The sequence below is a fragment of the Pangasianodon hypophthalmus genome, chromosome 27, assembly GCF_027358585.1.
Source record: "Pangasianodon hypophthalmus isolate fPanHyp1 chromosome 27, fPanHyp1.pri, whole genome shotgun sequence".
Taxonomy (NCBI): Eukaryota; Metazoa; Chordata; class Actinopteri; order Siluriformes; family Pangasiidae; genus Pangasianodon; species Pangasianodon hypophthalmus.
The window spans coordinates 16,079,825-16,103,728 of NC_069736.1; the positions used below are offsets into that span (position 1 = coordinate 16,079,825).

The window sequence follows — 23,904 nt, forward strand, 5'->3', positions numbered from 1 at the left end:
CGCTGATGTTGGGATGTTGAGGAAGTCAGCGTTCCAGTTCTTTCCAAAGGTGTTCAGTGGGGTTGAGGTCAGGGCTCTGTGCAGGACACTCGAGTTCTTCCACTCAAACTTGGTGAATGATTTCGAGAACATATTTGGGCCCTTTAGTTCTAGGTTTGGGGTGTCCACGGTGCGTTAGTGGGTATCACTTTTGCCTTGCACCTCCAGGGTTGGGAGCTTGATTCCTGCCTCCGCCCTGTGTGCATGTAGTTTGCATGTTCTCCCAGTGCTTTGGGGGGTTTCCTCTGGGTACTCCGGTTTCCTCCCCTAGTCCAAACACATGCACTGGCATCTCTAAATTGTGTATGTGTGTTTGTGATTGTTCCCTGCAATGGGTTGACACCCCATCCAGGGTGTCTCATGTGCACTGAGTCTCCTGAGATAGGCTCCAGACCCCCATCACCCTGTGTAGGATAAGCGATACAGAAGATGGATGGAGATTTCCACTGAAGGGAAACAGTAATGCTACAGCACACGAACATGTGCTTCAAACAGTTTGATGGTCAGGAGTCCCTAGACTTAAGCAACCCTCAATATGATTGCATGTTTGTTGCTGTAAATTCTATAAGTACCTTTGCAAAGCTTCGGAGTCGATTGTTCCAAAGTCTGGAATCGGAGAATCGACTCCTTTTGGGATCGACTCCCAGCCCTGGGGCGCGCGTGCGCCGCCGTGCGCTCTCTCTCTCTCTCTCTCTCTCTCTCTCTCTCTCTCTCTCTCTCTCTCACCGCCTGACGGAAGGAGCGAAAGTTTTGCGAGGCGGGCCGGATTATTCCACATCATAAACACTCAGTGCTGCTGCTTTTCGGCGACGTTTCCGACGTTGTTAAGCCGCTTGTACGAGCTACGAGACAGCGTGAGACACCGCGACGAGCTCGTAATGTGATTAGAAAGCTTATGGTGGTGGTGGTTTTTTTTTGTTTGTTTTCCGGTGCGCGAGACGCTGTAGCGTTAAACGGCGGATTTGACGACGCCGATGCGGACTGCCCTGATGTTTATTAGCTCAGCTAGCCTGCGACTCTAACTTCTTTCGTGGACGTCAGGAGTGGATTTTCAGAACCGGGGACACTTTGTGGTTAAAAAAAAAGAAAAAAAACTGGCGTTTTTATAATCCGTGGGGCAACATGACCGACAAACGGGAGCTCGGTTTGCGAATTCTGAGCGATAGAGTCGGTAATACCGGAGCTGTGACTCGACCCGAGAGGCGCCTCGAGCTCCAGGCGCGCTGCGACGCAGTCTGAGGACTTAGCCACAGTGCTAACGTTTTCAGCTCCTTAGCGCGTTAACACGCCAGCCTTGTGGCAGCGGGCCTGTAGAAACAACGCTTCTTTTTCACAAATTCGCTAGCACACATGTCCTTTTCACTCATATTCCACAAGAATTAACGCCCAGTTTCCTCACTTTGCTAGCATTACGTCGTCGAGCCTGTCACATTAGGAGCCGCAGACTCTAATGGGACCTGAGAAGTTTTTCTGAGGCGTTTTTTTTTTCACGGTTTGGACATAAAACACGGTTTATCTAACAAAACTGAGAAAAATGTCGGAAAACGCACCTACACGGAGTCTGGATGAGATCGACCTGGCAGCTCTGAGGGTGAGAGACGCTGGTTGAATTAATATCTGTAGTAATAATAATAACAACAACAACAATGATGATGATGTCCACATTACAGTGTAATCCCCGGATTAAGACACACACACACACACACACACACACACTGAGGCACTGACACGACATACAGCTTTAGGTTGTGCTGTTTTCCTGCCTCCATAATGAAACCTGTTTGCTCTGCTTGATCTGTATCTTTGTCCTGCTGGTGAGGTTTGTCTTGTTTTTGGCCATGATCAGGCCTGTGCCCATGTTTTGGTATGACTGGGCCTGTGCACTTGCACATTTGTGCACTTTGTGCTTTGTTATGAGCTTCTATGGCTCTTTATATTATGCACTTGCTTCATTATGATCAGCCCTGTGCACTTGTGCTTTGCTATCATCAGCCCTGTGCACTTGTGCTTTGCTATCATCAGCCCTGTGCACTTGTGCTTCCTTATGATCAGCCATGTGCACTTGCGCTTCCTTATGAACAGCCCTGTGCACTTGCGCTTCCTTATGAACAGCCCTGTGCACTTGCGCTTCATTATGAACAGCCATGTGCACTTGCGCTTCATTATGAACAGCCGTGTGCACTCGCACTTCATTATGAACAGCCCTGTGCACTCGCGCTTCATTATGATCAGCCCTGTGCACTTGTGCTTCATTATGAACAGCCCTGTGCACTCGCGCTTCATTATGATCAGCCCTGTGCACTTGTGCTTCATTATGAACAGCCCTGTGCACTTGCGCTTCATTATGAACAGCCCTGTGCACTTGTGATTCATTATGAACAGCCCTGTGCACTTGTGATTCATTATGAACAGCCCTGTGCACTTGTGATTCATTATGATCAGCCCTGTGCACTTGTGCTTCATTATGATCAGCCCTGTGCACTTGTGCTTCATTATGATCAGCCCTGTGCACTTGTGCTTTACTATGATAAGCCCTGTGCACTTGTGCTTCCTTATGAACAGCCCTGTGCACTCGCGCTTCATTATGATCAGCCCTGTGCACTCGCGCTTCATTATGAACAGCCCTGTGCACTTACGCTTCATTATGAACAGCCATGTGCACTCGCGCTTCATTATGAACAGCCCTGTGCACTCGCGCTTCATTATGATCAGCCCTGTGCACTTGTGCTTCATTATGAACAGCCCTGTGCACTTGCGCTTCATTATGAACAGCCCTGTGCACTTGCGATTCATTATGAACAGCCCTGTGCACTTGTGATTCATTATGAACAGCCCTGTGCACTTGTGATTCATTATGATCAGCCCTGTGCACTTGTGCTTCATTATGATCAGCCCTGTGCACTTGTGCTTCATTATGATCAGCCCTGTGCACTTGTGCTTTACTATGATCAGCCCTGTGCACTTGTGCTTCCTTATGAACAGCCCTGTGCACTCGCGCTTCATTATGATCAGCCCTGTGCACTCGCGCTTCATTATGAACAGCCCTGTGCACTTGTGCTTCATTATGATCAGCCCTGTGCACTTGTGCTTTACTATGATCAGCCCTGTGCACTCGCGCTTCATTATGAACAGCCCTGTGCACTCGCGCTTCCTTATGAACAGCCCTGTGCACTCGCGCTTCATTATGATCAGCCCTGTGCACTCGCGCTTCATTATGAACAGCCCTGTGCACTCGCGCTTCATTATGAACAGCCATGTGCACTTGCGCTTCATTATGAACAGCCATGTGCACTTGCGCTTCATTATGAACAGCCCTGTGCACTTGCGCTTCATTATGAACAGCCCTGTGCACTTGCGCTTCATTATGAACAGCCCTGTGCACTTGCGCTTCATTATGAACAGCCCTGTGCACTTGCGCTTCATTATGAACAGCCATGTGCACTTGCGCTTCATTATGATCAGCCATGTGTACTTGCGCTTCACTATGAACAGCCCTGTGCACTTGCGCTTCACTATGAACAGCCCTGTGCACTTGCGCTTCATTATGATCAGCCCTGTGCACTTGCGCTTCATTATGATCAGCCCTGTGCACTTGTGCTTTACTATGATCAGCCCTGTGCACTTGTGCTTTACTATGATCAGCCCTGTGCACTCGCGCTTCATTATGAACAGCCCTGTGCACTTGCGCTTCATTATGAACAGCCCTGTGCACTCGCGCTTCATTATGATCAGCCCTGTGCACTCGCGCTTCATTATGAACAGCCCTGTGCACTCGCGCTTCATTATGAACAGCCCTGTGCACTCGCGCTTCATTATGAACAGCCATGTGCACTTGCGCTTCATTATGAACAGCCCTGTGCACTTGCGCTTCATTATGATCAGCCCTGTGCACTTGTGCTTCACTATGAACAGCCCTGTGCACTTGTGCTTTGCTATCATCAGCCTTGTGCACTTGTGCTTCATTATGATCAGCCCTGTGCACTTGTGCTTTATTATCTTCCCCAGTGCACTTGTGCTTTGCTTTGATCATCCCTACACACTTGTCAGTAGTTATAGAGGCTTTGTGTGACCATGTTAAGGACCTAGGTCTCAATCCATTGGCTCAGTGTTAGGCCAGTTCAGTTTAGCAGAATGGTCCACAGCTGATCCATTATAGCATCATTTAGATCCTGCTGCAGCGTCATCGAGCGTTTCAGCTTCCAAAAAGCTCCACCCGTCAGCTGAGTATGATCTGTATGAGCACAAACAGAAGGGCTTCTCTTCCTTGTGTTTACTGTGAGCATGCTGTTTAATGTCACACGCTGTAGTTTGATGGTGTGTGAGTGTGTGTGTGTCTGGACAAAGTGTTCATGGAGGCTGACTGGTTGTAATTTTTTCCTGATGAGTGCACCATGGCTGTAACTGAAATGCGTGACCTATTTAACTGACTGACTGGCTGATCGTCCATCTGCTTGTGTTTGGGCCATGAGTGTGTGTGTGTGTGTGTGTGTGTGTGTGTGTGTATGTATAAATTATTTTTGTCTATTAGGGATGCACCAGTCTGATAGTGGAAGCTGTTGCAGAGGCTCGACTCGGTTACTGTGAGGACGTCAGTATTGGATCAGCATCAGATATTCAGAGCAGTGATATCAGTATCATATCAAAAAAATGCAAAATAAATGAGAGCAGTGCAGCCCTGCAACCCTTATGTTATCTATATACATCTGTCTGTCTGTTTGTAAATTTCTGTTTGCTCCCTTCTTTTTCCTTCTGTTTCTCCCAGGATAGAATGACCCACACACACACACGCACAGCTGTTCTCTGAACGAGGGATAGGCTTACAGCAGAAGGAGTGGTGCCACTGAATACGTACATTTAGTGTAATCATATTACCTTAAGCTCTGTTGTTATACACAGGGAATTCCCTTGAAAATCCAGCTAGTACACAGTAGGCCTCTTATTGTGGTATTTTGGCCCAAATCCTAAAATGATAGTTTTTGAGTGGCCCCAAAGCCTCACAAACGGACCTTTTTGTTCTTTCTTGCTTTAACAGCTTTCAGACCCAATATATCCACAGACAGGATAATACATACATTTCAGGAAGTATAATGCATTCTTTGGAAACTAGATTGAGAGATAAGTAATTCATTCATTTCAGTACACATTGATAGTGCACTTATAGGACGCACACTAATGCACCGACGGAGAGACGATTCTGATATGTACATTTCAGTACACTGTGACTTGTTTAGCCTCAAGAACAGCGCTAACCTAATCTTTAACTTGGTTGTATTTGGTATTTGTCTTCAGGTTTGTCTAGGTCTTGGCCTTTGGTCTTCCCTGATTTGATCTTTGGTCTTGAACTGAAAACAACAACAACAAAAACACCAAACTAGCCAGCTGATTGGGAAAACAGGCATTTTAATTCAAGCTGAAAACCTGCCTGGTTTCTGATCACGTTTGAGGAAACTTTCTCTGGATATGCAAGTTTGTCATTTCCATTTTGAAAACAGATGCCACATTGACTAATTCTGGTGCAAAACCACAATTTCCCACAGATCTGTGTGGTAGGTGTTGAGTAATATGATAACGCTATCATATCAGGATACTTAAAATCATTTCTATGATACAGCTGCTTCCGATCTGGATTGGATAACGATATAATCATTGACGCTTATCATGAACAACCAGAAATGTGTTTGGATTTAAAGTACGTTTATCTATTGGTTTGCCTAAAGTGCATTTTGTGTCATTTTGTGTCATTTCATTGCAACTCATTAAAAGGGAAATTATATGTGTTATGCGCTTAGTAAAGTAGTGAGACAAATAGTCAAAAGTTTGTGTACCCCTGACCATTCCAGATTTATTCCTGCTTTGCTGTTATAATAAGCTCCACTCTTCTGGGAAGGCTTTCCACTAGATTTTGGAGCATGGCTGTGGGGATTTGTGTCCATCCAGAAAAAAAGAGCATTATTGAGGTCAGACACTGATGTTGGGTGAGACGGTTAAAGCACTGGGTTACTGATCAGAAACTTGGGGTTTCAAGCCCCAGCACTGACAAGCTGCCACTGTTGGGCCCCTGAGCAAGGCCCTTAACCTTCTCTGCTCCGGGGGAGCCTTATCATGGCTGCGCTCTGACCCTAGCTTCCTAACAAGCTGGGATATGTGAAGAAAGAATTTCACTGTGCTGTAATGTATATGTGACAAATAAAGGCTTCTTCTTCTTGTTTGAGGTCTTCCACTCCAACCTTGGCAAACCATGTCTTCATGGAGCTTGATTTGTGCACAGGAGCATTGTCATGCAGGAACAGGTTTGAACCTCTTAGTTCCAGTGAAAGGAAATTGTAATGCTACAGACATTCTATACAATTGTGTGCTTCCACCTTTGTGGCAACAGTTTGAAGAAGGCCCACATATGTGTGTGATAGTCAGGGGTGCACATACTTGGCTATATTGTGTATTTAGTTTATTAACTGGCAGTCAATAGAAATCATTAATTTGATATTTCAAGTATGCAATTTTTCTGCCTTTCATTTTTGCATGTTTAAAGAAATCGTGTGCATGATTTGTTTAAGCAGGTATAGTTCATTCTCCATTTTGAATAGACCCATAAAAACATTTAGCTCTAGTGTTATGCTATGGATGGCAATGAAATAATATCTCACATCCTCATGCTAACACTAATTTAAAAAGATCTATCCATAGACATAACTGTATAGCAGAGGCTTACTGTGCTCACCTTTAGCTTCTTGTTCAAACATTTTCCCTTAGACAAGAGCACAAATTTAATTAATTCGAGGACTAGCAAGAGCAGTTACACGAATGATGTAGCAGTCACACTATATATTTAGTGTTGTATAGATAGTGGACATGTATTGATTCTAACACTTCAGGTTTTAACTTACGGACTAAGAAGAAAGGACAAATTCAGGATCCTGTCAAAACTCGACAACAATCCAGTAACTCAGTAATCCACAGAAGCAAAGAAAGAAGTGAACCCTGATGTTTGCTCAGTTATCAGAAATACAATCTTGCCTACTGTGACTTAAACCTCAGTGTGAGTTAGATGTGGGTCCATTAAAGGAAAGTGTGGCATAACTTTTCAGTCTTTATTTCAGTGTCGTAGTCACAATTTAGTAGAACTGATCAGCCATCGTAGGTGATGAATGAATCTTCTTGAAGTTCATACAAACCGCTTGATGTTTTCCTCATATAATGACAGAAAACTTTGTAAGAATATCTGAGAGCCTGAGATCATCTGATCCTTGACGAACACATGACCTGAAAGCACAGTGCTACTGAGACTGACATAAAGAGCCTTCAGCAGTTTGTTTTGCTCGTCAACAATGGAAACTTTGTTTTTCTGGCTGATGCTAGGAATTTATATGTAAACTGAAAGTGCTGGAAGTCTTTGGAAAACCACCGCCATGCTTTGACCCCGACTCCATGGTTACTATCAGTGAGAACTGGAGTGGAGCAGCAGCAGCTTAGCTGTTAAACTTCTAGCTCTAGTGACTGGAAGATTGTGAGTTCAAGTCCCAGGACTAACAGAAGGTCACTCTTGGACCCTTGAGCCTCAGCTGCTCTAATTGTGTAAGTCCTTTTGGATGAAAGCACGTCGACCGATAAATAAAATGAAACCTGGACGATATGACAAAAATATCATATCATATGATTTTCAAAGACAGTTCTCTGATATACGATATGCATCATGATGTATAGGTTTGCCAACAAACTGCCTGCAAAACAATAGTGTTACATTTTATAAAACTTAATTAAAAAATGAACATTTTACCATTTTAAAGTGCAAAATTTCTAAGTCAGATCAGCCACTTACAAGCCACTAGTTAGTTTGTTGTTAAAAATATAAAAATACAAATTAATAAAATAACACCATATTTCAGAAAAGTGTGTTGTGACCATTTGTCACAATTTCAGTGTTCTCATCGATTATCATCATATCGTCCAGCCTTACCTGGGACAATAAACAAGTGTGGAAAATTAGTCAATTATTGATAAATATCGTTATTTTAATGGTTCTGAAGACCGAGAGTTTGTATTTGTGCTCCGAACATTCAACTAAAATGGAAGCTCAATAAACAGTATATATCTTGTCCTGTTCACCCAAAAGATAATTATTCATTTTTAATCGTAACTACTAAAGTATCTTACTTAGTGCTTTAATAATAATGTTATGTAATATAATAAACTTTATAAATAAATAAATAAAATAGTTATCACTCACCAATATGCCACAACAGCAGTCGTCTCTTCCCCTAACCCCCAAAAGAGAATGGCACATGAGCCAATCGACATAAAACTCTGGAACGCGTGACAATCGCGTACGTGTTTTTAAACTCTCTGATATTTAACTGACACTCCTGGAAAGCCCTGCCCCTTTTCTTTCATCTGGTCTGTATTATCCCACTTGAAAAATGCACTAGGCTTGTGAGATAGTGTGTAGTATGCCAGCATTCTGTCACGCCCCCTAACTATCACCGACTGATGATCGTATTGTCTATGGCTTTGGAGGGGTGTAGGCTGCAGCAATGCTGAGGAGGGAAAAGAAAGGGGCGTGGCCAGACATCCAACTTGATAGCCGTCACTGTCAGCCATCGATACATAGTAGGACACTATCATCGGTCACCCCAAGCCCAAAATGCCCTGATGTGGCGTCCTAGCTGAGAATGTTTTGAACCCATTAATGAGAAATAAAATCCATTAATGCATGTTCAGTTTAGGTAGCACCAGACAAGTGTATATAGTGAACATCAGTTAGCTATATGTATTAGGGACACCACACGTTCGAAGAGTTTATGCAGCAGATCAACAGTCAGCATGTCAGCTGTGTGGAAGCGTTTCACAGTTTTTCAAAGCGATGTCAGACAAGCTATTTGTGAAAAGACCATATTGAAAACGTAAATGTTTTTTTTTTTTTTCTGTTTACTGCCCCCCATCCCCAGCAAGTAGGACTATGCATTATTATCATTATCGGGCTTAACAAGTCTGTTTATATACAGTGTAATTTTTTTTATGCCAGAGTGATTTGTTGTTCAGGACAGTGTGGTAATTCTGTTCAATTTAAATAAACGTTTAGCATGACAACTCTTGGCTTTGAGGAATTACAGTTAGGGTACACAGATGAAATTGTATCTGTCTATTTGGAGCAATTTTTTTGTTTAACCAGGCTGACAGAGCAGAGGGAACATAGCATTCAGTCTTTTATTCGCTTCATTTTTCCCTCTCCCTGTGTGTGTGTGTGTGTGTGTGTGTGTGTGTGTGTGTGGTGAGCAGTAGTGAGCTGGTACAGCGAGTTACGTGCCACGACTCTGCAGGCCGCTGTGTGGAATTCATCTCGAGAGAGAGACGGAGCGAGAGAGCGCCGTTAAGAGCGATGATTCACTTGAGCTCTTTGTTTAATAGGTTGTCCTGTGAATCGCCCACTCACTGATACACGCACAAATGTTACGAGATACATGAACATGCAATATGCACACACTGTCTGGGCCATTTCAACCCGAATTCTAACCTCTATTCCGTCCCACTGGGGTCTTGTGCAAGCAGCACGTTGCCCGCGGGCAGTAAGAACCCGAACGTGATGAGCACTGGGTCATCAGAGAGACGAAAACAATAAACGAGCTCATTATGGATGATTAGAATTCCCAAAGTGCGTAGCCTGAATGTGGAAATTGCCGCTGTCAGTTAGGCCTGCTGGATTTAATCGATTCTGAATGCTGAGATGATTAACTAATGTGTGTTACAGTTCCGTAGGTGTGTGAACAGTTTTTAAAAATGGCATCTCTGTGGTCGTCTGTGTGGGGAAAAGCAATTTGAGGAAACAGGTAGCTTTTGTTAGCATTATCACTCTGCGCAAAGATGCGGTCAGAGAGAGGGAGTCCTCATGCTCTGTATCAAAGGTTACCAGGCTCTGATAAATAATACTGGGCTTGGCTTACACACACACACACACACGCGCGTACACACAGAAAGAGACAGACCAAGATATACACAGACAGAATGCAACAGACACACGGATAGACAGATAGAGAGAAACAGATTAAAGGAGACATACACAGACAGGAAGGGATAGAGACAAAAACAGACAGATTGAGAGAAACAAATAAAAAGAGACAGACATGGACAAAAAGACAAACATGGACAGATAGAGATGAACAGATAAAAAAAAGACAGAGACATACATGGACAGATGGAGAGAAACAAATAAAAAGAGACAGAAGGAGACAGACACCGACAAATAGGGATGAACAGATAAAAAAAAGACAGACAGGCAGACAGACAGAGGCTAACAGGTAAAAAGAGACATACACAGACAGATGGAGAGAAACAAATAAAAAGAGACAGACATGGACAGATACAGACAGACAAATAAAAAGAGACAGACAGACAGAAGGAGACAGACATGGATAGATAGAGACAAACGGACAAACAGATAAAAAGAGACAGACAGGAGGAGACAGACATGGACAGATAGAGACAGAAAGAAGGAGACATGCCTGGACAGATGGAGAGAAACAAATAAAAAGAGACAGACATGGACAGATAGAGACAGACAGAAGGAGACATGCCTGGACAGATAGAGACAAACAGCTAAAAAGCGACAGACAGGTGGACACAGTCAGACAGAAGGAGACATGCCTGGACCGATAGAGACTAACAGACGAACAGATAAAGAGAGACACACACACAGCTGTAGTAAAGCTTTTACATGGTTTGTCTAAAATTCACTGCCATGCTTTTAAATGTGATCGTCATTTTGATGACTCTGAGCTCGTGAGGTTCGTACGAGAGGCCACGGTATTGCAGGCCTGATAGTAGAGCAGTAGCAGTGTTTGCTACTTTTTCCACTGTCATTTGTTGATTCAGCAAAACCTCAGCAGCTTCTGGACTTTCCAATAAGGCACAAAAAGGAAGAGCAGCGACGCTGAAGCAACAGACAATACCGTTTTACTCAGCACTTGTGTGTTTATCTTCTGGTGTTTTAAAGGAACTTGGCAAAGATGATTCAGTGTTACAGGACGAGAGCGGCTGAAAACTTTTCTTCTGATAAGGAACGTATCTAACAGTAGCAGCATATCTAACAGCATTCTGGGAAATGTCCTTTAAATATGTGTGATGTATATTTCTGCAGGTGTGAATGACAGAGCCAGATTTTTTTTTTTTTTTTTTTTTTTTTTTTTTTTTTTTAAGTGTTTTGATTGTGACTCTTCACCTCGGTCCACCTCTGCAGCCTGTGATTGAAGAGTTGCTTGAAGATCTTTAGGCTTTTGATGGCACGTTTTCCCCAGACGGCTTCTCCACACCTCCATTCTCTCTCTCTCTCTCTCTCTCTCTCTCTCTCATCCTCCTATCTTCCCACTCAGGAGTCGGAGGCTGGCAAGCCGTCATCACTTTCAACTAATCTCTTTCTGTCTCCTTTGTTTCTCTCTGCTCTTTTTTCCCCCCATTCCTTTTACATCGTCTGTTTGTTCTTTTTCCAGTTCACTATTCTTTCACCCCCACAGGTTTTACACACACACACACACACACACACACACACACTTAGTGTTGTCACAATATTAATCTGTTCACCGCTATACTAATACTACTTTAAGCACTGGTACTGAAATGCTGCAATAGTAGAAAAAAAAATCCTCATTAGTGCTAATGAACGACAGATTTCTTTAAAACTCTCACATCTCTTTGTAAAGTGTAAACTCAGACAAGCTGGGATTCATATTTTTGTCAATGTTAAGAAAAATAAGTGAGCTGTTTTAAAGGTCTAACATTCAGTAGAAACAACTGCCCCACAGAGTCACTAACGCTTGTTTAGATTTAAACGACAGCAAACGAACATTAAACAAAAATCAGCGTTAACAGGCAAAATGCTAACTTCCACGGCTGATAGAAGCATAAAGGTCAGGTCGTTCATATGCGAGAGATCCGTGTCGATTTTTTTGTGTTCTAGTAATGCACTATTTTTCTGAGGTCATCAGCTATACTAGTATAACACTTTTTTTGTTTTGTTTTGTTTTGTTTTTTTTTAACTTTGACACTAGCTTGTAACTAGCTTCATTCGGAAGTTAAGGAATTACGTTATTTTTGACCTACAGTATTCGGGAGATACATGGATGCCTCCACGAAAGCTGGTCTTTTGTTAGCATCTGTAACTGTTGACGTAACCATGAGCAGCCATTCTGATATGACGTCATACGCCAAACACCAAAATTCTTGGAAATTCAGAGGTACAAGCTTTATAAATGTGACAGTTGTCACTTGTGGGCGTGGCCAGTCCAGCTAGTTTTCAGTTCGGATAATAAATTGTAGTCATACAGTCCACTGTATAATTTATAAACATCAACTATCAATTATAGAAGCACACTTTTGGTGCATATAGCACGCCAAGATACGAATTTCCGAGCTTGCTAGCTAGTTAGCTGAATTACGCTAAGCACTGACACACCCTCGTTATGCTAGCTGCCTTGATAAGCTATGAAATTCACTATGAAATTAGCTAGCTAGTGAGGTTTTCTGTGAGGAGACATTTATTTAACATGTATGGAAGGAGTCTCCAGTGTCAGTAAGTGTTTCTTCGTAACACTTCGTAAAGGAGTTTGGACTTTCCACTTATAGGACAGTCTACTTTTACCACCAGTTAACAGTAACTCTGCTTCATCACGACACTCTGTCGTAGATTGTTGTCCTATATCAGCACAACCCTAGTATTCTACTTCCTTTTACTTCACTGACATCATTTCCTGTATCTGAAGTGTCAACGACTTAAGCAGCAGATTCGTTAGCTAGTACTGGAATAAGGTCTTCTGATATTTTGGTACTTCTCTGCTTTTTTTGGTACCTGTGTCTTGGGCAAACTTCAAATATTTGTGATCATATACTGTATATCGAATCATTTTGTGCACGATCATCTGTGTATTGTGTACACACACACACACACACACACACACTCACACTCCACTCTCGTGTCCACTTATTGCATCAGCTAGAAATGTGTTTTAGTTTGTGCTGCTAACTGTTTTTAGTACTAACCTTGAATTTTTTCTCTCAGAGAGATGATGCTGTGTTTGTGTTTAAGTAAGAAGGGGGAAAAAGGAAGAAAGTGAAATAGAGAGTCGTTTTATTGGAAAAAGATGACACTGTGTGTGTGTGTGTGTGTGTTTTTGTGATGAACGGCAGCCCTGTCCACCCACTGAGCAGCGTGCGTTTGTGCGTGCGTGTGTAGTGCATTTCCCAGTGTTTGGCCACGTTTCACATAGCCACACGTTACCTTTGAGTACGTAACGACTCCTGCGTGACCGTGCCAGACTGGTACCATAACACTCACTCTTTGGGAACTTTGGCAAGGTGAAACACAGCGCAGCTCGTACACACACACACACACACACACACACACACACACACACACACACTTTCCTGCTGATTGGTTTCCTGACCTTGGGCTGTCAGTCAGCAAAGAGCTCTGAGATACAGTGTATTTATAACTTGTGTATGTGTGTGTGTGTGTGTGTGTGTTTTGCAGTGTGTGTTAATAACACTTGCCTCACTCTGTGTGTGTCTCTGTGCCAGGATCCAGCAGGAATCTTTGAGCTGGTGGAGGTCGTGGGCAACGGTACCTACGGGCAGGTGTACAAGGTGAGAAGAGGGAAGGAGGGAGGGAGGGATGGATGGGGGAGGGAGAGAAAGAGAGTAGGATGGATTCATGATGTTTGATGGCTCCAGTCGTGTTATTTAACATATGCGTGGGTGAGTCAGTGAAGGAGGGAGGGAGTGACAGAGTGCCAGGTCCCCAAATGCAGCACTGTATTTGTGAAGCTGTATGTATAATAAAGCTAGACAAACTCACATTTAGTCTACAGCAGGATCCGGACACATTACGAGCATAAGAGCCGATAAACGCTTTACAAAAACTGCCTGTAGTTCAGCAAATCCATTAAAAAAAAAAAAAAAAAAAACATTATCCAGCTTGGCTTTTGTAGCAGATCTCTGAAGCCAATCACATGCATTTATGCAAATAATTTAGCTGAAGGCAGCTCATCATTCCAGAGGCTAGCTACAGGGCTAGAGCCATTCTTTCAGAAAGGTGAGAGTTATTATACTTTTCATTTTATTTGTTTAAAGGAAAAAAAATTTGACTGTGAAAACAGAATGTTTAAAGACAAAATGGATGGAGAAGTGTGTGTTTATTTTTTTCCGCGTCCAACACAAAACAGATGTCTCATCTGTTCCGAGTCAAAACTGGCAACATGGAGCACCACTACAAACCAAATCATAATCAGCAGCAGTTAAGCATTAAAAGGTGACTGCTGTCACCATTCAGGCATTTTAGCCGACTATCTGGACCCTTTCAGCAAAGAATTTTTACTTAGCTCTACCTTTACAATTTTAACTTGAATACCCGTGCTCTAAAACATGCTAGCTCTGATATCCTCAAAGCCCCAATGCAACATTAAAGAACAAAAATCTGGACACCAAACATGTCTTTGGTGTAAACTGAGATGAGACAATAGTGTACAATTTTATTATAGGACTTTTTTTTTTCCCCTAGATGTGTGTTTTCCAGCTTTAAGTATCATCTTTTGCCCTGAGACAGAAAGCAGAGATGAAATGAGAGATGCTGTCAGGTTTTAGTGTGATGGATGTGTTTATATCTCTGCTATCAGATTACTGCAATTGTGAGGATCTGCTGTAGGGATGGAGGCGCAGGACGGACAGATGCGGAAGAAAAGAAAGAGAGAGAAAAAAAGCTGAAAATTTACTACAGTATTTATGCAGGATTAGAGTTCTGCGTTTTTAGACGTAATTTTATTGCATGCGGGAAATAAATGAACGTATGCGTTTTGTGAATTAAAATCAATCCGTGTTCATTCCTGTCCAAATCACGGCTGTGTTGTCGTTGGGAATTTAGGTTCGAGTAGCCCAACCGTCATCCCTTCTGTGATTGGGTTGAGTATGTGGGTTTAGTGCTGAGTGTGCAGAGCGACAGGGTGAGTTAGGTGTCACCGGTGTAGTGTAAAGTGAGGTGTTAATTACTGGAGTGTGTGAATGCAGAGTACCAAGGTGAGAAAGAGGTCGCTGTCAGCCTGCTCGAATTTCCAATATGGGACTTTCTTCAGCTATTAATAAACTACACATCTGCTCTGTGCTATTTTTATACACACACACACACTCTCTCTCTTATCCCCACAACCCCCCCCCCCCCCCCCCCCCTCCTCCTCCTCCTCCTCCTCCTCCTCAGGGGCGCCATGTGAAGACGGGACAGCTGGCTGCTATAAAGGTGATGGACGTCACCGAGGAGGAAGAGGAGGAGATCAAGGCCGAGATCAACATGCTGAAGAAGTACAGTCACCACCGCAACATCGCCACATACTACGGCGCCTTCGTCAAGAAGAGTCCGCCCGGCCACGACGACCAGCTCTGGGTGTGATATAGCATAAGATACATTGTGATGATGCTCACATACTGCGAATTCTTCATTTAGGTCCACCTTTGGTTACAAGGTTTTGGGGCCAGTGGTCAGGAGGGGGTGTGTGCTGCATTCAACTAAAACTCTTTTTACTGAATTACCAAAGAAAACGTCCCCTCAACTCAGAATTCCTACTTGGAAAGTCAGGAAGGTCTTTTCAACCACCGAGTTCAGCATGTGACGTCAGCTCAAAATGGCTGCCTGCAGCATCAGCAGCAAACAAAGTAGCACTGCTTTACTGTATATACTGTAGCACTTCCTTACAGATATCCTTACTGATATCTTGCTAACAAAAGACGAACAGAGAACATATGTCCCCTCTTTGTAGCTTGAAAGTACCATCCCACTTCCGAGTAATGCCAAACGCAGCATTTGTTCCTATTCTGCACCTCTTCCTACCCCGCTTTGATTAGTTTAATCTGCTGGGTTCTCTTAAGCCGTGCAGCAATGCCGAGTGTCACGTTGGATTTCCCGTTTCTTATCTTGTCTTGGATAACATGAAACTTTATAACCGTCGCAGCAAGGCAGCTAATACTCATAACCGTCGCGACAAGGCAACTAATACTCACTCATCCGATCAGTGATTTACAGCGACAGGACGCAGAGTGCTTGCGTGTGCCGCGAAGTGGTCACGAGAGCGACACAATAGAGTTAAGCAGAGTTTAACTTTATGCAAATGAGAAGCAAAGCAGTGTGGCGACTACAAGTAGGAGTCTTCACGTGAGGTGATATCAGTCAGCCATCGTCTGTTACGATATTCAGCCTGGCTTTTTAACAGTCAGAAGTGAAACCCTTTATTAGACAGTGTGTTTCCTCACATTCGTCTTCGAGTCTTATTCCTGTGCATGCTGTGTATGTAGTAAAAGTTAGACAAAGACAAAAGCGTTTTCTAGAGAAACAGGACGTTCACTTGCAGCGGTGGAATCGCTTTTGCCCGAAATGTCCTGTTTCTCTAGAAACGTTGAGTACTTCGCTTAACGTTTCCCACATCTATAATAAATACTTCAGTATTCTGCAGGTACTTCCTGCATTCCTCTTCAGATATATTGTGTTATATTATATTAATTAGATAACATTAAAAAGATTAGAGTGCTTGTTGTATGTACAATATGTTTCATTAACCATGTTGTGTGTGTGTGTGTGTGTGTGTGTGTGTGTGTGTGTGTGTGTGTGTGTGTGTGTGTGTGTGTGTAGCTGGTGATGGAGTTCTGTGGTGCCGGCTCGGTAACGGACCTGGTGAAGAACACTAAAGGAAACTCCCTGAAGGAAGACTGGATAGCTTATATCTGCCGAGAGATTCTGCGGGTGAGACAGACAGACACAGACACAGACACACACACACACACACACACACACACACACACACACACACACACATACATATACATATACTCACACACACACACACACATACTCACACACACACCCCCACAGAGGCCAGTTTTAATGCTCACATGACAAGCTAATAAATCACACCACTGAGAAACCACATTCCAGCATGGACGAGTGTGTGTTCCTCTCACTGTGTGTCTCATTCTCGCTGTCGCTGTCGTTCTCTCTCAGGGCCTGTCGCACCTCCACGCACATAAGGTCATCCACAGAGACATCAAAGGCCAGAATGTGCTTCTGACTGAGAACGCAGAGGTCAAGCTCGGTAAGGGGGCTGTGTGCTGGTGTGTGTCCACTCTGGTGATCAAATCAGATAGTCATTGTGTGTTTGCTGTGTATCTCAGACAAACATGACCTCTTTATTCATGAGTGCACTGTTTTAACAGGAAATCTGACAGCAAAGAAGTATAACGCACACCTGCAGGCATTCTGACTTTCTACAGACACACTGACACACATATCAACACTGACACACATATCAACACTGACACACATATCAACACTGACACACATATCAACACTGACACACATATCAACACTGAGCGCTTTGTGTTATCGCTGTGAAATATGTTTAAAAAGAAAAAAATTGTGGTACATGGGCCAAAGTTTAGAAAGTTCATTTAGATGGCTGAAATTAGAACATCGCCGCAGCTTGATTTACGCCTCTAAAAGTATGTTCAATGGCAGTTTATTAAATGGTGTAAATAAGCAGAATGTAATGGCAAAAAAAAAAAAAAAGCTAAAAAAAATGTGTGTGTGTATGTTTATATATATATATATATATATATATATATATATATATATATATATATATATATATATATATATATATATATATATATATATATATATATATATAGAGAGAGAGAGAGAGAGAGAAACTTCCTGTTAGGGCACTTCCAGTTTTAGCAATCACAAAAACGTTTTAATTTCGGTGTATTACCTTGAGTGTGGACTATTATTAAAACTTAAAATTTAAAGCCTCACTGTTTGTTTGTCTCTCTCTCTCTCTCTCTCTCTCTCTCTCTCTCTCTCTCTCTCTCTCTGTAGTGGATTTTGGTGTGAGCGCTCAGTTGGACCGGACCGTAGGCAGGAGGAACACCTTCATCGGCACTCCGTACTGGATGGCACCCGAGGTCATCGCCTGTGACGAGAACCCAGACTCCACCTACGACTACAGGGTAACTGCTGTGTGTGTGTGTGTGTGTGTGTGTGTGTGTGTGTGTGTGTGTGTGTGTGTGTGTGTATGGTGCTCCAGTTCAGCCATCACTGGAAATATGAGTGATGTAATGCTTTCCTCTCCTCTCAAATGCCTTCTCAGGTATAGATTACTGAGCTGTAGTGATGCACTGAACTTTTCTCACCTACACTGGGTCTATTTCATTAAATAAAAATTAAGGTGTTGTTGTTGTTGTTGTTTCATTATACAATTATTGCTTCTTATGGAAAGATGAAAAGGGTTTCTGATTTATTTATTTTTTTATTTATTTATTTTTTAAAGCATACCCCAGCATTTAATTTCTACATTTATAGCTGGGTATTTATTTATTTATTTACATTTCAAGTATATATTATAAGGTGGTATATTAATGCTTATTAAATCTTCTTAACGAATCTTTACCTTAATATTTAATTCTTTTTATAAACACATTCATGAAACAACAGAAAGGGAATATCATATAATATTTATGCATATTATTTAAACTTTTAGATCTTTTGCACTTGACCCATATATACAAATTAAAGGGGGAAAAAATGAGGACTTTGTTATGCAATCAAAATATCATCACAGTGCAACAGAGCCACCGGTTATTCCTTTAGTATATCATGTTTTCCTTTCTCCTTTAATGACTTTCCTTTAATAGCTTTTTGCTTTTAGAATGGTAGGTTTTTTTTCTCAATACTTTCTAAACCCTGCTCCAAAGCACTGACTACCCAGACTGCCCCATTCTGAATGGAAATGCGTTTTGTCCTAGATGATGATAATTGTCCTTGTGTGTTAGTGAGTGTGGATTGCTGAGGTTGGTTTTACAGAGCTGATGTTTTATTTCTCTTTTACAGAGCGACATCTGGTCTCTGGGAATCACAGCGATAGAGATGGCAGAGGGGGCACCCCGTAAGCAACACACACACACACACACACTCTTAATTGTTCATACACTTGCATACACAACACACTGAGAGAAATGCTGAGAAACTGGACATGCAGACCACTAGGTAATACAATTACCCATATCCATTAGGTCTTACTGCTCATATATGGGCGGTAATGAGCTGCATCAGGTGTGTTAGAGCAGGCAAAACACACAAATAGACGTGTTTGAGAGCCACACCTAATCTAATGTGTCACAAAATCTGTAGTTAGTTTGTAGGCCTGAAGACGTTTCTCACATTTAAAGGTGTTACCCATAGCTGAACGAGTCTGGGGGGGAAAAAATGGACAGCTTAAATTTCTAGTTGCGATTTGACAGGCCGCCAGATTTTACAGTAATAAAGAGAGGAGTGTTGAAGCTTTATTCTTCCCGTAGCTCACACCAAACGTAGAGTAAAGAGAGGGAGAGGGGGTGTTGAAGTAGTGCTGTGTTTTGGAGCAGCCTTAGGAGTGTGTGTGGGGGTGGGACGTGCTGGTCAGTGTGCCACTCTTATGCAACTCCACAGTTAGTCACATTCACTCTAAGCATCACTCTCTCTCTTTCTCACGCTCTCTCTCTCTCTCTCTCTCTTTCTCTCTCTCACACACATGCTCTCTTGCTCATACACTGCGAGGCAGAAGTTTTTGCACACCTTATAGCAAATTATGCCTAAGCATTTTTGTGAGACCTTGTAGGGCTGTAAATGAAAGCTATTCATTTTTTTTTTTTTTTTTTTTAACATATTGTCTGTTCTGTTGATTAGTGAGCATTAGTGAGGCTGGACACTCGAGTTCTTCCACTCCAGCCTTGCCAAACCATGTCTTCATGGAGCTGGCTTTGTGCACAGGGGCATTGTCATGCTGGAGCATGTTTGGGCCCTTTAGCTCCACTGAAGGGAAACTGTAATGCTACAGCATACAGACACATCCTGTAGTAGTGTGTGCTTCTAACTTTGTGGCAACAGTTTGGTGAAGAACCATATATGTGTGTGATGGTCAGGTGTCCACATACTTTTGGCTAAATACTGTATGTAATGTTAAGAAAGACATTTAAGAAGTAGTCACACAGGCTTAGATTATGTATGTCCACTCCACCAGCTTTTCTGTCTTCAGCATATGAAGCAGACAGTTTTTTTCTGGGTGGTTCATTTCAGGATTTGGAATCAATCACAGAATCACCCTAAAGGCCAAAACCTGACACGTTTCCGAACAGTTATTAGACACGGGTCTGACTTGCATCAAACGCAGCAGACAGACAACGATTTTAACGATCTGAAATACTTAATACGAGTGTACTGCAAGACTTTTAAATATTATTTGTGCGAGCTTGCGTTGGCAGAATGAAATGTGGCTTTGGGTTTAACACCAGTGCCCTATAATACCATTTCTGGTTGAACTTGAATTAATCTCGTTGTTCTACAGACATTTTTGGCATCTAGTGCTAGTGATGATGTATCTGTCTGGCTGTATATTTGCTCACAAGTGTCTCTCTTTCTCGCAGCATTGTGCGATATGCATCCTATGAGAGCTCTCTTTCTCATCCCGCGGAATCCTCCTCCAAAACTGAAGTCCAAGAAATGGTCAGGATGCCTGTATTATCTACTTGTGTTTTTTCCCCTCTGTGTGATGTACTGTCTTGATGTTTACGTGAATCTTTTTTTTTTTTTTTGTATTTTCCTCTTTCTTTTTTATTAAAAAGCTCCCCATCGGACTAATGCTGTTCTTATCTATACACTTGCATCACCCTGTGCACTTATCTGCCTCTGTTATTCTGAAGATGGCTTACATAAGAGCAACTCCCTGCCAGTACTCTCTTCTCTCTGTTGATTTTCTGTTTGTGTTTTTCCTCATTCTGTCCTTTTTTTTTTTAGTTATATTTGTTTCAGAGTTCGCGTCCCACTGTTTGCCTCCTTTGGTGCTTATATATAGGTTATTATATATAAGCTATTCTGGGGAAAGTGATAGCCTTCACTTGGTCAATTGAAGTATTTTTGAGCAGTCAGCAGGCCTCCCGTTAGGTCAAGCTCGACCTGAGAAGAAATATGAAGATAAAGATATTAAAATGTCAGACTGGGGTTCTGCTTTTTCCACACGGGAGCCATATTGCGTTTATGTATCACTGTGATTTAACCATAAAACCTTATAAACTAAAATTCATCACAAATGCAACATATTTGATCAGAAATACTGCAATAACGCATGGAGTGTTAGCTAGGTGGATCATCTGAGACAAAAGAATGACAAACTTTTGGCAGGAAAAATATCATTATATAAAGATTTTTAACCACAAAAAAATAGCCCATTTAATTATAATGAGTTTCTATCAGCAAAATTAAATAATTAAAAAGGAAAATTAAGTAAATAATTTTGCTTTATTCTCCCTTGCATTATATGCATAAAAGTAGATGCAAACCTGAAAAACTGAAGCTTATAGTCTATCTGTACTTCTTTTCTGTTTCCAATTAAAACTTCATAAGAACACGTGAACGCTGCATCTCAAGATCTCGCTCCTCTTTCAGGTCCAAAAAGTTCATCGACTTTATCGAGGGCTGCCTGGTGAAGACGTACCCGAGCCGTCCGTCCACCGAGCAGCTGCTGAAGCACTCGTTCATCCGAGATCAGCCGACCGAGCGCCAGGTCCGCATCCAGCTCAAAGACCACATCGACCGCACACGCAAGAAACGTGGAGAAAAAGGTGAATGATGCGTGTGTGTTTGTGTGTGTTCTACACATACGTGTTGTCTGTGACCACGTCATATTTACTGTCAATATGAGGGCGTGACTAATACATGACTAAAAAGAATGAGTGATGTCAGTCGTTCATGCAGAGATCCAGAGATTTTAATCATGTTAGGAGACGTGTTATGCTAATGGTGTTTCCGTTGCTCTGTTAGCTCATATCAGGCATGAGGTAGTGTAATTAGTGCCTCTAGGAGGGTGTAACATTTTTCTAGTGATGGAAGTCAGTAGATATGTTGACACGCATTAATGTGCGTAATGACTGCTTCTTCTTAAAGCACTTAAGAGACCTCTATTGGTTAAGTCTAGTTTAGTTTTTGTCCCTCACTCATGTTTTGTGCTGCAGTTTTTCCATATATCCCCTTCATATATTATTTAATTTATTCCACAGTGTTATTGAAGGCTCAGTTCTGATTGGTCAGACGATCTGACTTGATTGGATTATAATGTCACTGCTTCTAAAGTACCATATTGCATAGGGGCTTGTATTGCAGACGTTCCATATAAACAGATTTAAAAAATGTGTGTACATTGATATGGTAATGTTTTCTGTGAAAGTAGGTGTTTATTTAGCATTTCTGGAAGGAGTCTCCAGTATCAGCGCATTGTAACAGTCAGGTGTAAAGCTGCAACTTTAAATTGGGGGGAGGGAATGAGTGTTTATAGCTGTTATAAATGATAACAGGAGCTAATCTTTTTCACGTGCATTCCACAACATTAAATGTAGCTATAAAGAGATAAAAAAAAAAGAGTATTTTTGGTTTCCGTGCTATTCTAGTCTTCGTCAGTTCCCAGTGCGTTATGCTTTGGATGCGTCGGTAGTACCACCATGCTGTGTGGGTGAAGGCTGCACATTTTCCCCCCTGAGTTTTTATCCACCACATGGTTTCAGGACACACACAGAGAGCCTCAGCACGTCTGCAGATGGTTGCTGCCATGGTTTATGGAAAGCAGAGTGGTGCATAAACCACAAAGAACATACGAATAAATGTTTGAAATTTACATATTTAAGAATTTTCATTTGTGTTGTGTTGGAGGTGAATTTCGGCGTTCCTGATTAAACAGGAATTTGTTGTGTCAGAACTGCAGTGTGATGTGTTTGGTTGTTCACAGAGCTGAAAGTTCTCTCTCTCTCTCTCTCTCTTTTTCTCTTTCTCTCTCTGTCTATCACTCACAGAGGAGACAGAGTATGAGTATAGCGGCAGTGATGAAGAAGATGAAAACAGAGGTGATGAGAGAGAGTCCAGGTAATACTACAGCTGATACAGCAAAAAAAAACAAACAAAAAAAACAGATAAACACATATATACACAACTGTACAACTAAAATCCCTACCCTCATTTTCATTACACACTGCAGTGTGCACATTTCTCCACAATTCTTAACTTGTTTATGCTGGGCCTTTTTATATACCTCTAGAGATTTGAGTCTCTCTTTCCAAGATGCCTCTTGATGCATGATAAATGATATATGAAAGATCAATTTTGAAGCAGCCAATAATACGATATGAATCGACATAGCGCTGTTTTGATGGAATACAGTACTTTGCAGAATTTTGATAAAAAGTGAGGAAAAGAGGCCACGCCCCTTCATTGGGGCTGACAGGCACCTCACCTCTTTCACAAGGAAGTTCAACGGTCACACTCCTTTTACTGAAACTGACAAAACACAGAAACCATGCCTCCTTCACTGAGAATAATAACACAGAGGCCACACCCCCTTTACTGTGACTCACAGAGGCCACACCTTCTTCACTGAGACTAATAAACAGAGGCAACTCCCCCTTTACTGGGACTGACAAATACAGAGGCCATGCCCCATTTTTTCTAGGACTGACAAGCGCAGAGACCCTGTCACTTCACTGAGACTGACACAGAAGCCACACCCCCATTACTGAGACCGACAAAAACAGAGGCCACACCCTTTTTACTGAGACTGACAATAACAAAGGCCACACCCCCTTTACTGTGACTGAACACAGAAGCCACTCCCCCTTCACTAGGATTGACAAGCACAGGCGACTCCCCCTTTACTGGGACTGACAAATACAGAGGCCACGCCCCATTTTTTCTAGGACTGGCAAAAACATAGGCCATGCCTCCTTAACTGAGGAAATTTTTTTAAATGATAAACACCAATAATAAAATGA

General features: G+C 42.2%; 1 protein-coding gene across 6 annotated transcripts in view; it reads left to right on the plus strand.

The window, feature by feature from the left end:
* The first annotated feature begins 752 nt into the window (after positions 1–752).
* mink1 (misshapen-like kinase 1) overlaps positions 753–23,904 on the plus strand; it is a 43,263-nt gene continuing 20,111 nt past the window's right edge. For 5 of the 6 annotated variants that reach the window (XM_026921700.3, XM_053230261.1, XM_026921701.3 and 2 more), the window contains exons 1-10: positions 753–1,630; positions 13,600–13,665; positions 15,269–15,451; positions 16,691–16,801; positions 17,060–17,150; positions 17,936–18,066; positions 18,947–19,001; positions 20,518–20,596; positions 21,536–21,711; positions 22,933–23,002. In XM_026921700.3, coding sequence (XP_026777501.1) covers positions 1,574–1,630; positions 13,600–13,665; positions 15,269–15,451; positions 16,691–16,801; positions 17,060–17,150; positions 17,936–18,066; positions 18,947–19,001; positions 20,518–20,596; positions 21,536–21,711; positions 22,933–23,002 — 1,019 coding nt within the window. In that variant the 5' untranslated portion in view covers positions 753–1,573. The remainder of the gene's footprint in view (positions 1,631–13,599; positions 13,666–15,268; positions 15,452–16,690; positions 16,802–17,059; positions 17,151–17,935; positions 18,067–18,946; positions 19,002–20,517; positions 20,597–21,535; positions 21,712–22,932; positions 23,003–23,904) is intronic. The other variant, XM_026921705.3, reaches the window with a different exon arrangement.